Source organism: Micromys minutus (assembly GCF_963924665.1).
Source record: "Micromys minutus genome assembly, chromosome: 21".
Lineage (NCBI taxonomy): Eukaryota > Metazoa > Chordata > Mammalia > Rodentia > Muridae > Micromys > Micromys minutus.
The window spans coordinates 48,244,543-48,259,475 of NC_137956.1; the positions used below are offsets into that span (position 1 = coordinate 48,244,543).

Below are 14,933 nucleotides of genomic sequence, written 5' to 3' on the forward strand. Positions count from 1 at the left end.
AGGTGACATATGTCAGATAGGTCATCTGAGACTATAACTCAGACAACACAGTTTGCCAAACGTGGATCCTGGGCTCAATCCCTGGCACTGCATACCAAAGCCAAGACATAGTCTAACCTAAGACTGCTAGGTGGAAACAGGTCTCCGGAGCTGATGATACCTTTGGCTCCACTTGGTCCCTGTTGAAGCCCGAGCCCGAGAAGCTCAGCCGTCTGGGAAGACACCACATTTTACAGAAGCTTCTCTTATAATAGAAACTCACAGCCTAGCCCTCTGCTCCAACCTTAACACACAGAAAGTAAACTTTCTCAAAATAGAATACTTTTATTATAAATTTCACATACAGAAGTACAAAGTACAAACACGAGCCCTTCTCTCTCTTGACGTCCCCATAGACCATAAAGTTGGCACTGGGAGACACTTCCCCAGGCTGCTTTGAGATGCTCAGTAACAAGCATTGAAATGTCCCCAGGAGTTCATGCAAAGAGGCCTCCATTCCTCCCCCAGACACTGAGGGGAGACCCATTTTCTTTGGGACTCAGTACCCTAGGGTGTGTCCTGAGAAGGACCATGACATGTCTCTACGATAGAGACCTTGAGAGGAACACGCAAATCACACTGTTGGGAAGAAAACAGCTGAGCCTGCAGCTGGTTTGTGGGGTGAAGCCAAACAGCTTCTCCTTTTTTAATCTTCAGTTTGCTAAGGGCCCAAATGCTATCACGTTTGGGGCCTTTCTAAACTTTGCTTTCAATGACTGGAGAAAGGCGAGTAGAAATCTAGAAATCAACAGTGCCCCCATCTTTTTCTTCTTGCGGGGGGGGGGGTGTAGGCTTTCATGTAGCCCAGGCTGACCTTAAATTTGGTGTGTAGCCAAAAATAACCTTGAACTCCTGATTCTCCTGCCTTTGCCTCCCAAATGCTAGAGGCACTATTGGCATGTGCACTACCTGGTTCTGCAAGGGAGCATGTGTGTACTTACATGTACCTACATGAGCAAGACTGTACGGAGCCACATGCCTCCAGCCACTGGGGGTGGAATGTTTTTGTGTGTTTGTTGCTTGTTAACAAAGCAGGTCATCGAGGTACAGAAAGCCTTCAGGTTGGTGAGCCAGGGCTGAAGCTTCCCTGACGACAGACATTGTCCTTGTGGTCCTGGTGGCCCAGCTCATAAGTGATAGGCATTTCGGGGGACAGGATCCCACCTCAAGCAAGACAAAACTGAGATTGCGCACAGGCATGGGTGGGTGGGGGTGAAAGGCAATCCCAGTTGCTCCAGCGGGTCATCACTAAATGTGGGCTGAGCCTGAGGGGAGTCAAAGGTGTCCACAGGACAGCATCAGAGAATCCCGACTCCAAGTCTGCTCATCTTCCCTCCGCCCTGTGGGAGAAGCTTAGGTGGACAGGGGGAGCAGCTGTCCTGGTAAGGCTGTGGTCTCCTTAACAGCCAGTATGTGGTCCTTCAGCTCCCCTGCAGCCCAGACGGTGTCTCCTAAGATAGCCAGAACAGTGCCTTGCCATTTCCCTGCCTGGTCTCCGTATGCTGTTTTTGGGGTGAAGCTGCTGAGGCCATAGATGGCTGAGATGTAGCTCAGCTGCTCCTCCACTTAGACTCATTCAGCCCTGATAAACACCGTGCAGTCTTGAGAGATGGTGTCCAGGTGACATCTGACTACCATATATGTCTAGGAATGAATGGGCCACAGGCTCTCCCCTACAATGTCACGTCAGAGGAGGCAAGCAGAACACAGACCGACTGACCGACCTAGGGCTCCCAGGGGCATCTTCAGGGCAGGGACAAAGCCTTGGCAAGGCGGGTCCAGAACCAGGACTTGGTGCAAGGGTTGGTATAGTCGCAGATAGTGATGAACCGTAGGATGCTGGGAAAGTCCTTCTTCATCACCTTGTATTTGATGGGGATCAGTCGCTTCTGTTGGGCACCTGGAGGTCAAAGGTGTGGTATTAGGATCGGGTAGGCTCAGTATCTAAAGCACAGGCTAGCTAACACCTGTTCTCCACCAATCAGGTGCCGATGGTACGTATCCACAACATACAGAGGTACACAGGTACATCCTCAGAGGTCTGTAGTGCTTTGGTTTTGCATTCCTGGTCTATCGTCTTAAGGCTAGACCTCGTCTCTCTCTTTGATCAAAGCTTACCTGGAGACAGGCTGAGAGCAAACTTGGTCTGGAAGTCACATTCCTTACTCTGTAGGTAATCGTCAGAAACAACCACCACCATTCGGCGACACCTGAGGAAAAGTGACAGAGTTCAGGCACTGGAGGTGACATCCTTCCTGGGTTTCAGGAGGGACCACATTGCCCAGGCTGGACAGAGCCCAGCTAGCAGGAGAGTCCTAGCGTCTGGACCTCTGGGCTTCATGCATTCACCCTCTTAGGTGCCTAACTAACCTCTTCTCAATGAGCTCGCTGGCAATGGACCAGACACAGGTACCCGGCAGGACGTCACGGTCAGACACACACAACTTAAGCCGATAGTCTGTCTGCTCCAGTTGCCGGATCATCTCCTGCACGAACTCAATATCATTGGGGCAGTAGCAAATGAAGGCATCGAAAAGCTCCGGCGAGTGTCCTGGGGAGGGACAAGGGAAACAGTCAGCCTTCTGTGGAAGGAGCCTAACCTGGAATCTTTCATCAAGGGAACCTGGGCCTGCATCCATCCCAAAGTGATATCATACGCACACCCTTCCCGTCTGAGACGCTATTCCAGTCTCAGAACCACTCTGAGACAGGACAGGACTGCTAGTATTCCCATTTCCTAGATGGGAAAACCGAGTTTCAGGATGAGCGGCTTGCCCAAGGTCCCAGGTCTGTCCATCTGCTTCCGGTATCCATGCTCTCTGCGCCCCACATGAGTGGGGGCTGTGGCCCAATTATTCTACCCAGGGGAACAATACTGGGCCCTTACCCAGGGGGTCGTCAAGGGTGGTAATGCCTCTCAGCTCCTTTGTTTGTGGGACACTGCTTTCCACTCTGTCCACCTGTAAGGGCTTCTCAGACTCCTGATTCTGTTGCTTAATAAGGTACTTCTGGCAGTCTTCCACTGTGGAGAACAGACAGGGTGAGGAGACTCCCCGGGCTGCTGCTGTACACACTCAGAATCTTGCCTTTGTTCCATGGGCCTACTTGGGCTCTGAGCCTTCTCCAGCCACTGGTGCCACAAACTAACACTCCTTTTCTGACTCTCCCAAAATGGGCATCTGGGAGGACTCCAAAGTCAGTCTGCTTCTCTGACCCTTCATCCGGCCTCCCCCTCCTAAGGCTCTAGAGAATGGTGCCAAATTGGGCATCTTTCAGGGCGCAGGGCAGCTGGAGCAGGGGATTGAATGTCAGAAGGGCTCAGGCACCCCCAGTTAAGTGCTCAGTGAGGATGATGATCCCTCCATCTAGCAAGGTGTACTTCACTGTGGGGGGGGAGCATTGTGCTGAGTGCCAATGGGTGATGGAAGGGGCTTTAGTCCCCCACTTGTCCTGTTGATCCTGACACCACTGAGATAGAGAAAAGCAGATCTTGACTCCTGGTCCAGCTGAAGGTCTTTGCTTAGGCTCTTTCCACATCCTTTCCCTATCTCGGGGTTTTTGACCCTCTCCCAATCCCAATTTCCAATATGTTGTCCTGCATATTGACAGAAAATTCGACTCACTCTCTCCCTCCCTAGCACACCCCAGAAAAATGAAGCAAGATGAATATGCCTCGTCGACCCTTGACACAAGGCCAGAAAGCTTGTTTCCTCACCGATGCGGTCCCACAGATCGTTCACTATATCCTTACGGTCTAGCGAGGTCAGCATCTCGAGCAGTCTGCCAACAGACGCGCCAGAGCGCCCCTGCCAGGCATCCAACAGACTGCGAGTGGGGTCGGGGCGCATCTCAAACTCTCGGATCTCCAAATACTCGAAGCCCATCTCCTCCGCCAGCAAGGTCCAGTCGGCCGCCACCGGCGTCCGCGCGTTCAAGAACAGCGAGAGGCGGCGCCTCACTCCCACGTTGAGCGCGACCAAGGGTACGGAGAATAAGTAGGAGTCCAGGGACACGGATCCCACTCGGGGGCCTCCCGCAGACATGGCAGGCAACCCTGGGCCGCGGTGCCGTCCCGCGCGCTCGCCCGTCCAGCTTCCTACTTCCCTTCAGGCTCCTGCCAGCCCCTCCTCTTTCGTTTTCCGAGAAGCTCCGCCCTAAGCTAGAATCCGGAATCCCGAACCACAACAACGCAGCCTGAAATTCAACCCACTTGTGTTTCTAACCTTTACTCACTTCCCCTTGAAGGTGTGAGAACTTATAAAAACCGCCTCTGACATCTGCCTTGGCCCACCGACCTGTCCTGGGCGATCTGGCAGTGGTGGCTATGCGTGGTGAGGTGAATCAGCCTTCTTTAGGACTTGAAGGAGTTACTCCTCTTCCCTATAGTACTGTATATTCTGGTAATAGGGAGGGAAAAGAACAAGACTGGCTTCGGAAGTAGTAACCCGAAGGCTCAGTCCATCTTTAGCCATCTGGGGCAAGTGGTGACTCCGATGTTTAAAGGGGAAGTCCACGACCTTGCCTGAAAATTGGCATTTAAAGCATCTTGTCCTTCGTTATCTGAGACAACACTATCTTCTGGGGCTCTGCAAAAACATGCGACCTTACTCTTTAACTTTGGGCCTAGACCCAAGGAAAATCGTTTTCATTAATTCATCCACTTAGATGTCCATCTCCAATACTGGGTCTCACCCCCAACCCTCGGGCTTAGTAGAATTCCAAGGGGAAGGTGAGCAGTAATGGCGTTATCCCAAACAAACGTAGAACGGGCTTATGACATGTGGGACATGCTGCAGTTAGAGCCTGCCTGCCATTCAGCACCTTAGTAATATCGGTTCTTCACACCAGCAGGGAACCCAAAATTACTTTGTTTTCTGCGAGGGCTTCTGTGACAGCCCAACACGGCTGAAGCTGAACTGGTACCTCAACGTTATCTAGGCCCTGGCTTCTGGGTTTTGGAACCCCGGGCCGAGCACAGCAAATTTTGATGGGAGACAAGTGCCTTCTCTGGCTCGCCCTGCAAAGGGAGAAGCCATGAGTCCGGCTCCACCTTCCACACTGCTGCGCGCTGAGCTCTGGGGGAGGGACTCCCTTGAGTCTGAATTCATTTTAGGAAACCAGAAGTTAAGGGCGCCTCCTTTCCGCCTGTCTACAAAAGGCTGTGCAAAATTAAGTTTCCCATCTGCCTTTCTCCGGGAGGATTAAGAGTGCGCATTATGATTGGCCTCCGTAAGATTGGCGGGCGGAGCTTTGAGTGGAAAGAGAGTCTTAGGACCCGCCTTGGGCGGGGATCTGGGGAAAGGAGTGAGTGGGTGGGTGGGCCTCAAGCAGACTCCCCTAAATCTAATTGGTTGTGTCTAGGAGTGGGCGGGCCCTCTAAAGACTCCATCCTACCACTCTCAATTATTAGTCTAGCCGAGTTGTGACCACTTTCAGGCCTCGCGAGGTAGGGGGCTGTCCCGCGCCTGCGCCTGCCATCTTTTCTGTTAGTAAAGCTCTGCACAGCCTAAGCGACTCGGTGGGACCCCCCTCCGCGATGCATCGGCTGCAGGTAGTGCTGGGCCACTTGGCCGGCCGGCCCGAGTCGAGCTCCGCGCTGCAAGCCGCGCCCTGCTCCGCTGGCTTCCCGAAGGCCTCGGCCTCGGACGTGGTGGTGGTGCACGGACGGCGCACCCCCATCGGCCGCGCCGGCCGCGGCGGCTTCAAGGTGAGGCTCAGGCGGGTGAGGGGAACAGAAGGGGGCCAGCGCGGGTGGGATCCTGCCATTGGGGGTCCGGTGACCGCAGAGTCCCCGAGTGGGGATGCGGGAGCTGGGCTCACGGCTGCTGCGCCTCGCCCTGCAGAACACCACCCCGGACGAGCTTCTGTCGGCCGTGTTGACCGCGGTTCTCCAGGACGTGAAACTAAAGCCTGAGCAGCTGGGAGACATTTCCGTGGGTGAGCTCCCCCGCGGGCCCTGCACCGGCCCTTCTCCGCCCTCCTCCACAGAGCCGTCTCCTTCTCACCAAGAACCTGGGTTTTACTGAACAAGACTATGGACTCCACCGATTTTAAGTGGGATGGTCGAAGGACCCTTTTACAGGGTTCGCCTAAGATCATACGAAAACACAGATATCTACATTACAATACAGTAGCAGAATTAACAGTTCTGAAGTAGCAATGAAAAATAATTTTATGGTTGGGGTTCACCACAGCATGAGGTCTTAAAGGGTCACAGCATTATAATAGTTGGGAACTAATGCTCTAAAGCCTGAAGACCCCAGGAGATGGAAAAATGCAGTTCTCTACCTACACCTACATCCTGTTCTGGGTTACAGGTGCAGATGGGTTCACCCCACCCTGCCCTAACCCCTGCTCTTTCTCTGAGCTAGAACATAGTATAGGACATGGTTTTGTCCTGGGGTGCTAGCCTATTCCTGTCTCTGCAGCAACTCAGGGTTTGGAGGAGGACACCTGGGGAGGTGAGCATTTGCAGGATCTCACCTCCCTCACCCACAGCCTGGCTTCCCTCAGCTTTCAGGGTGTGCACTGTGTCCCTTACCCTAGATCCTCTCCTGTTACCAGGCAAGCATCTCCTACCCAAGCTCGTGATTTAGAGGAGCCTGCCTTGGCCCTCCAGCACCGGACTGGTGGGTGACAGGATGTTGGGGAGCTGGCTCCCCATTTTCTAGACTCTGAACTTCTATAGCCTCACACAATCCTGGGAAAATCCTAAAGTGATCGGAAGAAAGCTCTAGAATGTCTCCTCTCTGGAACTCACAGCTGAACCTTAATGTGCAGAACACTACTTGGTACTGAATAAGGTTTCTATCAACAGGCAACGTTCTTGAGCCAGGAGCTGGGGCTGTCATGGCACGAATCGCCCAATTTCTGAGGTAACCCTTCTATCTCTGGTGGGGGTTCTTCCACCATTAACCAGTGTGTAGGTGTGAGGTTATCAGGATGGACAGTAGATATCAAGTGAGCAAGAATCCTTGAACGCAGCATTGCTCCTACTTTGAAGGGTGTGTTTCCTGACCCAGTAGTAGGATAACCAGGGCTTTGGAACTGGAGCAAAGGTAACCAGATGTTTGCCAAGGCCAACTTGCTGTTTACCCTTTGGAGGCCTGGACTCTGGCCTCACATGTTAGATAATCACATGACCACTTGATCAGGGCCTTTACTTCAGTGCCTATGTGAGCCACCTGAGAACCCCAGGCTTGAGGTTAGCTGAGGAGGGAGAGACCAAGGTCCCTGGTCCTCTTGGTCCTTGCAGTTGGGAAAGCAGTAGTTCAGTTACTTCCACCTCTCTTCATCCTCCCTGCCGTGTGGGTGAGGAATAATAGCAGCAGGAGCCAGAGTCAGAGGAGGAAAGCTTTCTGCCTAGAGACCTGGAAAGGGTCACACTTAGCCTCTCTGTCCTTCTTGCAACTTTCTGGTTCATCTCTCACCTGCTTCTTCATCCTGACTTTCCCTTCTTCTGCCACTCCCTGTCCACTCACCCTGCCTGTTCTGTCCCCGGAGAGAGCTCTCTCCCTACCCACCTCCCTCTGGCCAGCCCCTGTCCAGACACCTCGGAACACTGGCTCTCAAGCATCAGATGAGTGACCCTATTGTCCACTGGGTTGCCATGTGCCTCCCTGTCACTACAGACAGACACGTGCAACCAACGTCTGCAAACATGTGTCCTCCTACCTTAAGGTTCTAAGCTCAGGCAGGGAAAGTTGGTTGGGGCCACAAAGAAAAGTAGACATCTCCTTTGCCCACAAGGAGACGAGCCATCAGGCCAAGAGCTAGGTCTCATGGTCAAGGCTTCCAAACGTCTCCTCAGTTGCAAGTGGTGTAGCACTCCTTTGCATCTATTTACCCTAGTGGCGACAAGACCAGCTGTTACCCTCTGGTCTGTACCCTCCTGTGGGCCATATTGGGACCCTAAAGACTCATGGAGCCTGATTTCAACGAGACAGAGCCACTTTCTGGACTGACCCCCTTCTCCCCTCTGTTTCAGCGGCATCCCAGAGACTGTCCCTCTGTCGACGGTCAACAGACAGTGTTCATCGGGACTGCAGGCAGTAGCCAACATTGCTGGTGAGTGCTGATTCTGGGTGCCCCTGAGTGTACCCTGACCTTGGTCCTTCCATCCTTAGCACCCTAGGCTGAAAGAATGGCGGAGCACCCATTGCCGTACCCCAAGCCTTTTGGGGTGCTCTTGGGTCTTCTGTGAGGCTTTGTTGAGTGTGCCCAAGAACAGGGAGGGAGCGGGCAGTGCTACTCCAGGGCAGGCCCACTCCGGCCAAGGATGGTTATGAAGTGCTTTTGTTGCAGGTGGCATCAGAAATGGGTCTTATGACATTGGCATGGCCTGTGGGTAAGATTGCCTTCCTGCCGGACCTTATTAACCAATGCAATAATCAAACTAATTTTTCTCTCCTCAGTTCCGAGGGGCTGTGATTCCAGGCTTCCCCCAACCACTAAGACAGCTGAATAGACTGAGCTTCCAGAAATGTGGCTGGGAGTAGCCCAGGCGCTGGGCAGCTCAGGAGTAGGCCAGTCTCAGCACAAGCAGGAGGGGGACTTGTTCTCTAAGGTACCCTGGAGAACTGTCAGGATGGAGCATGTAGGCAGGCATGCTGGGAAAGTTCTACCCTTGAGAGTGCCCCACTGCATGCTGGGAAAGTACTGCTCTTGAGAGTGATCCATCTTCTCTATGAGAGGCATGTTCTCTATGCCTGTAGAGAAAGGAATGCCAGCTTAGGTTCTGTAAACCAAGAGACATACAGAGCACAGCACAGTGGCTCATGCCTGTCCATCCCAGCTCATGAGACAAGAGGCTCTTAGGTTGGAAGCCATCTTAAGGCAGGGACAGGTTTGATCGTGCAACGTCTACCCCTCAGCTGTTCTCTTGCCACCAGTGTGAGGGAAAGACTGCTGGTTATCGGTTCACTGTCACCACCTAGACTGCAGTCCAGGGTTCTAGGACCTAGACTTGGGGTTGTCTGAAGCTGGAAAGACAGACAGTTAAGGGAGGCCTTGGCAGGCTTGGGGCGAGCGCCGGTTCTGGAGAACAGCTTTGGATAGGAAGCATTGCAGGCCTACGGTCAGGACCTGGCTGCCTGCACCGGGTTGTCCTGACCTCTGTGCCTGTAGGAAGACAACCAAAGTCCACAAATGAGAACCGCAGTGGCCAAGAGCCACAGCCAGCCTGGCCATTGCTGTTTATTGTGTTTGTCACAGTGAGGGCAGTGGATGTGGTGTCTGAAGGGAAAGGGCTGGGCCTCCATGAGTTCCTCAGGGGGTTCTAGATCCAAGCAGCGTGAGGAGCCTAGTGTTGGAAACAGCAGGTGGATCTCTCGGCCCCCTCACGGCCTGACCATCCCCTACTGAGGGTTATCTCTGGGGCCAGACTGCCTGCCTAGTGTGGTCCAGGTTGGACAACTGAGGACATTCTCCACCATTCAGACCTCACTGTTCCCGACTTTATAAAGGGACACCTACTTTAGCTCTGTGAATGTTGCTAGAGGATCGGCTGTCACCATGGGGTCTGTGTCCTGTGGTGACACTGTTTGGAGGGACCTTAGACTAAACGAGTTCAAGCTAGTACTAGAGGAAGAAACACTCTCGGTTAAGGTCATCCGCTGTCGTCTTGACGCTTTACCTCCAACCCACACACCCTTTGTGAGCCCTGGGCGCTGACGACTTGTTCGTCCTTGTCTGTTCCTGTCAGGCCTCTCTTTGATTGACTGTAACTTTCTGCTTGTTGTAAAGGAATTTCTCCTTTCCCCTTTGACGTTGATATTACTAAGGGCTTGGCCTAGCTCTGGGCATTTGTCCTGTGCTGGGGGGTGGGTACCAGAAGGCTGCGCCTGGGGACATGGCAGTTTCCTGCATCAGCACTGGCAGTGTGTCTGGTAGAATGCTGGGTCCTAAGCCGCAGGGAGAAAGGCTCAGCCGCCTTGTAATACCCACCTTCCTCGTGGGCTTCTGCCCTTCTCAGGCTTCCTAGAGAGCTCACCTCACTCCCCAAGGACTCCCTGGGCCTTTCCTCTCTAGCACTTGGCACACGGCTGGCCATCCCTGGCTTCCTCTGAGAGCTGGGAGCTCACGCCTCCTCTTCCTCCTCCTCAGGGTGGAGTCCATGTCCCTGTCTGAGAGAGGGAACCCTGGGAATATTTCCTCCCGCCTGCTGGAGAGTGAGAAAGCCAGAGACTGCCTGATCCCTATGGGGTGAGTGTTCACAGGAAGCTGTGTTTGTGCACGCTCACTGTTCTGCCCTCCGTGAGCAGACACCAGCGTGTTTTCTTCTCCGGCTGCCGTACTTAGCTTCCTCTTCTTCCTCTGGCTGTCATGTGCTCCATAGGAACTGGGTATGAGATTAATACTGCCCTTGACCTCAATTTTCTGAGGTTCCCTCTCCTCACAAACACACACACACACACACACAGATACACACACATACACACACACATACACATATACACACATACAAACACACACATACACAGACAAACACACACAGACACACACACATACACACAGAGACACACACAGACATATACACACACATACACACACACACAGACACACAGAGACACACAGAGACACACACAGACATATACACACACATACACAGACAAACACAGACACACATACACACACACAGAGAGAGAGACACACACACACAGACACACATACACAGACACACACACACACATACACACACATATACACACACATATACACACACATATACACACAGAGACACACAGACACACACACAGAGACATATACACACATATACACACAGACACACACACAGAGACACACAGACACACACAGACATATACACACACATACACACACACACACAGACACACACACACATACACACAGAGAGAGAGAGACACACACACAGACACACATACACAGAGACACACACACATACACACAGACACACACACACACCCCTCTCCGACTCCACAAATTTCCAAATGCAGCTCATGCTCATTACTGTGTCTAAGGCACTATGTCTCAGGGAAAGCAGTGGGAAGAGGCCCCAAAGGACTTGGGGAACTTGGTTTCTTGACTCGCAGGGGAGGACTCAGGCCTGTGAGGTACCTTGTGGGAAGTCTGTTCCATCTCTCCAGTGCTGTAATTCTGCAGCCGTGTCTGTGAGCTCTCCTCATGTGCCCAAGGGCAAGGGATTCTGGGAGGCTCACCGTAGGAGAACCATAGCCTGGCCTGGCTTTCTCCACATCCTGTGTGTCTCCAAGAGTAGCCTGGAAACCAGGAGAAACTGTGTCCCCAATATTGTCCTGCCTTTGTCTTATGGGCAAGGACAGTTCACCCGGGTGACAATTCCTTCTGTAGCCCCCACATTCAGGCTGCTCTTCCCTCTTTGAGGTGAGACTTTGAGCATCTGTGGACATGGGTGTTCAGTGATTATGATGAGTCAGGAGTCCCTGGGGCATGGACTGGAAGCCCCGTCTCTGACGTGAATGGCCAGAGGGTCAAACATAGTCCTTCACCGTGGCCCTGGCCCCCAGGCCAGGAGACCCACGGCCTCTGCTTTCCTGTGCCCTAGGATAACCTCGGAGAACGTGGCTGAGCGGTTTGGCATTTCACGGCAGAAGCAGGATGCCTTCGCGCTGGCCTCCCAGCAGAAGTGAGCGCAGCGGGACAGGCTGAGGGCGGGGCTGGAGAGTGGGTCACGTAGAGTTTTGCCAAGGGACAAACTTCATATCTCTATCTGAAGAGTAACAGTGTCCAGCATCATGATAGGTTAGACACATGCACTGACTTCCCAAATTATGGAATAGACTAAGTCTGGGATGTGACCTGAAGCAAAGCTGAGTAACTTAGAGTAACATCAGGAATGAGACACTGCCCCGCTTCCCCAAAGCTGACCTCTGACCTCTACATGCATGCTATGGGGGATGAGGAATATATGCTCCCGCATGTGCGCGTGCGCACAAGCGCTCGCACACACGCACACACATACATATTTAATTTTAAAAGTATTGTAAGGAGGGCCAATATCTTCAATCGTCCTCCTCCTCTTTGTGGTGATCTAGTCAGAGCCATGGGGCAGATGAGGAACCTCTGAATGTCCTCAGACATCCTGCACCTACCAAAAGGCAGGGTCCCGAGGAATTCCTACCAATCAGAGCTCCTCAAGGCCAGGCATATTCCCGGACTTCAAACCCTGGAGTACACACATGTTCTTCTGAGCTGCCAATGCTAGGGACAGGCAGGAAGGGATCCCAAACGTGCCTATGTCTTACTGCCCACGGTGCTGGCAGGGCAGCAAGAGCCCAGAGCAGAGGATGCTTCCATGCTGAGATTGTGCCTGTGACAACCACTGTCCTCGATGACAAGGGCGACAAGAAAAGCGTCACCGTGTCTCAGGATGAGGGTGTCCGCGCCAGCACCACCATGGAGGGCCTGGCCAAGCTGAAGCCTGCCTTCAAGGATGGGGGCTCCACCACGGCTGGTGAGCGTGGGTCAGGAATCGGGTCGATCACCGTGGCCTGTTCCACTCTGAACCTGGAGCTGACCAGGCCCTCTGGGAAGGTGATGGTGGGGGACTGGCTCTCCTCTGCTCAGCCTGATGCCTCCTCGTCCCACCCTTCCGCCCCAGGAAACTCCAGTCAGGTGAGTGATGGAGCAGCTGCCGTCCTGCTGGCCCGGAGGTCCAAGGCTGAAGAGCTGGGCCTCCCCATCCTTGGGGTCCTGAGGTCCTATGCAGTGGTCGGGGTCCCTCCTGACATCATGGGCATCGGACCTGCCTATGCCATCCCTGCGGCCTTGCAGAAAGCAGGTGAGGTGGCTCCTTCTCACCCTGGGCTTGGATCCTTCATAATCTGTATCTGGGACTGGGGAGTGCTGGGTTTGACCTTCTGGGTGCTGTGGATGGAGCAGGCTAGCACCCCACACCCGCTGCCTCACACTACAGCTAGCTGGGACTCACTCCTGCCTTAAAGACAAACATCAGACTCCTGGGATCTAGGCTTGGGATAGGGTCCAGGGGGAGTCCAAAGTCCTGCCCAGTGGTTGTTGTCAACTCTGGTCTGTACCTCACCCACAGGGCTGACTGTGAATGACATAGACATCTTTGAGATCAATGAGGCCTTTGCCAGTCAGGTGAGCCTGGGTGTTTCGGTGGTTGGTTGGGCCGCAGTTCAGAGTGGATGGAGGCTTCAGCTACTGCCCTGGCTCGCTGTAGGCCCTCTACTGTGTGGAGAAGCTAGGGATCCCTGCAGAGAAGGTGAACCCCCTGGGGGGTGCAATCGCCCTGGGCCACCCCCTGGGCTGCACTGGAGCCAGGCAGGTCGTTACGCTGCTCAATGAGCTGAAGCGCCGTGGCAGACGGTAAGGCTGCTCCTTCTGGGGTGCTGTGGGGGTCATTCGAGCTGTGGTGTCTGATGGCTGGGACTTGTGGGGGGTGAGCACACTCGGGTGTTCTGACCTGGGTGTGGAGAGGTGAGACCTGCCTTCCAGAAGCAGTGCTTCCAAAAGCAGCGTGACCAGGCGTCTGCCACCGGGGTGTGTGTCTGTCTGGGACTCAGTTCCCACAGATCCGCTCTGCTGGTTTTGACTCTGCCCATGAGCCCTTGTTGCTGCAGCTCCGCCTGGTGGGAGCGGGCCTGGGGTTTGCCTGTGCGAGCTAACACTGGTTCTTCCCCAGGGCTTACGGTGTGGTGTCCATGTGCATCGGGACCGGGATGGGAGCCGCCGCTGTCTTTGAATACCCTGGGAACTGAGGCCCTGGCTGCAGGCACTACCCAGACGCTCCGGAAGCCTTAACGTGGTACACTCAGCAGTGGAGGGGTCACAGCACTTTAATTTAGAAAATGTAATCATGTCAGAATGGGAGGTGGAATCTCCCTGTCATGTACCCCAAGCCATGCTGAAGTGGACATGGGACACCCAGGTTGCAAAGCCCTTTGTTCCTCTGAGGGATGGGTGCAGTAAACGTGTGCTGTCTCATCTTGGTGACTGCCATTTCCTTCAGGGGTCAGCTTTCGCCTCTTGTGTATAAATGACTAAGAACCAGGGTTTCTCCGGTGAGACCTTGCTCTGTACAGGCTCTGGAGACCTGTTATGGAGTACCCCAGCTGACACCGGAGCCCTCAAAGAGGTTATGTCATCCCAGGAGTCATCCATCCCCTGGCCACTGCCCAGGCTCCCCAGTCATGGGCCATGTGGAATTCCTAGAGGAAGGCTGAGGCTGGGGACTGGATGTCTTGGAGCGCTCAGGCACCATATGTAGGAGGCCTTCCATCCTCAGAGCCTCTTCCCCACAGCTGCTGCCCAGCATACCTTCCACCTCCTGGATTGGTCTAGCCCACAGTTCCGAGAATAGGTGCTGGGGATAGCCTCCCACAGTCACTCCCTGCCTCCTCCCTCCTACGGAGCTGCCATGCGATCTTTTCCAAAGGAGGCACAAAGACTCAAGGTAAAGAAAGAGCCAACAACAGTTCAAGGCTGATTCTGCTCAGATCCAGCCTAACGAACCAGTTTGTCTGGGTTTCCTTACATGGGTAGGTCATATGTGGTCACACCACTGCAGAAAACACGCTTCTCCCCCTCCCAGAGATCCTGTCAATGTCCTCAAGGCAAGGCTGCCACCTCATGAGCCTCTCTTTGCCATCCATGGTGAAATGCTAATGTACCATCCTGTGTGGCTCTTGAACCTCAGCTGCTGAATGGTCCGGAAGCCAACAGGCTGGAAGATGGGGATCCACAGCTGGCTCGGCCCTAGGCTCCTTAGGGCTCGGACCATGGGGAAGTTTCTCTGACGTCTTCTAATAACCTTCTGGTATTGCCAAGATCACGTTCCTCCCCTAGGCCTCAGCTGATACCCAGGCTTCAGGCTGTAGAATCCTGCTAGCGTGCTAGGCCTCTTCTGGTCTCTG

General features: G+C 53.8%; 2 protein-coding genes across 2 annotated transcripts; one reads left to right on the plus strand and one right to left on the minus strand.

Moving 5' to 3' along the window:
* Window positions 1-356: 356 nt before the first annotated feature.
* Window positions 357-4,126, minus strand: MYD88 (MYD88 innate immune signal transduction adaptor). Its single transcript, XM_080934010.1, has 5 exons — window positions 3,755-4,126; window positions 2,927-3,061; window positions 2,410-2,590; window positions 2,158-2,249; window positions 357-1,939 (listed from the first exon to the last, which is right to left on the minus strand). Exons 1-5 carry the CDS (start codon window positions 4,080-4,082, stop codon window positions 1,785-1,787), a joined length of 891 nt encoding a protein of 296 aa, XP_080790136.1. The 5' UTR covers window positions 4,083-4,126; the 3' UTR covers window positions 357-1,784.
* Window positions 4,127-5,459: 1,333 nt separating this feature from the next.
* Window positions 5,460-13,998, plus strand: LOC308433936 (3-ketoacyl-CoA thiolase A, peroxisomal). The gene is made up of 12 exons (XM_080934089.1): window positions 5,460-5,746; window positions 5,883-5,976; window positions 6,857-6,914; window positions 8,027-8,106; window positions 8,344-8,386; window positions 10,144-10,242; window positions 11,600-11,680; window positions 12,318-12,508; window positions 12,656-12,835; window positions 13,103-13,158; window positions 13,241-13,386; window positions 13,703-13,998. Exons 1-12 carry the CDS (start codon window positions 5,576-5,578, stop codon window positions 13,776-13,778), a joined length of 1,275 nt encoding a protein of 424 aa, XP_080790215.1. The 5' UTR covers window positions 5,460-5,575; the 3' UTR covers window positions 13,779-13,998.
* The last annotated feature ends 935 nt before the right edge of the window (window positions 13,999-14,933 follow it).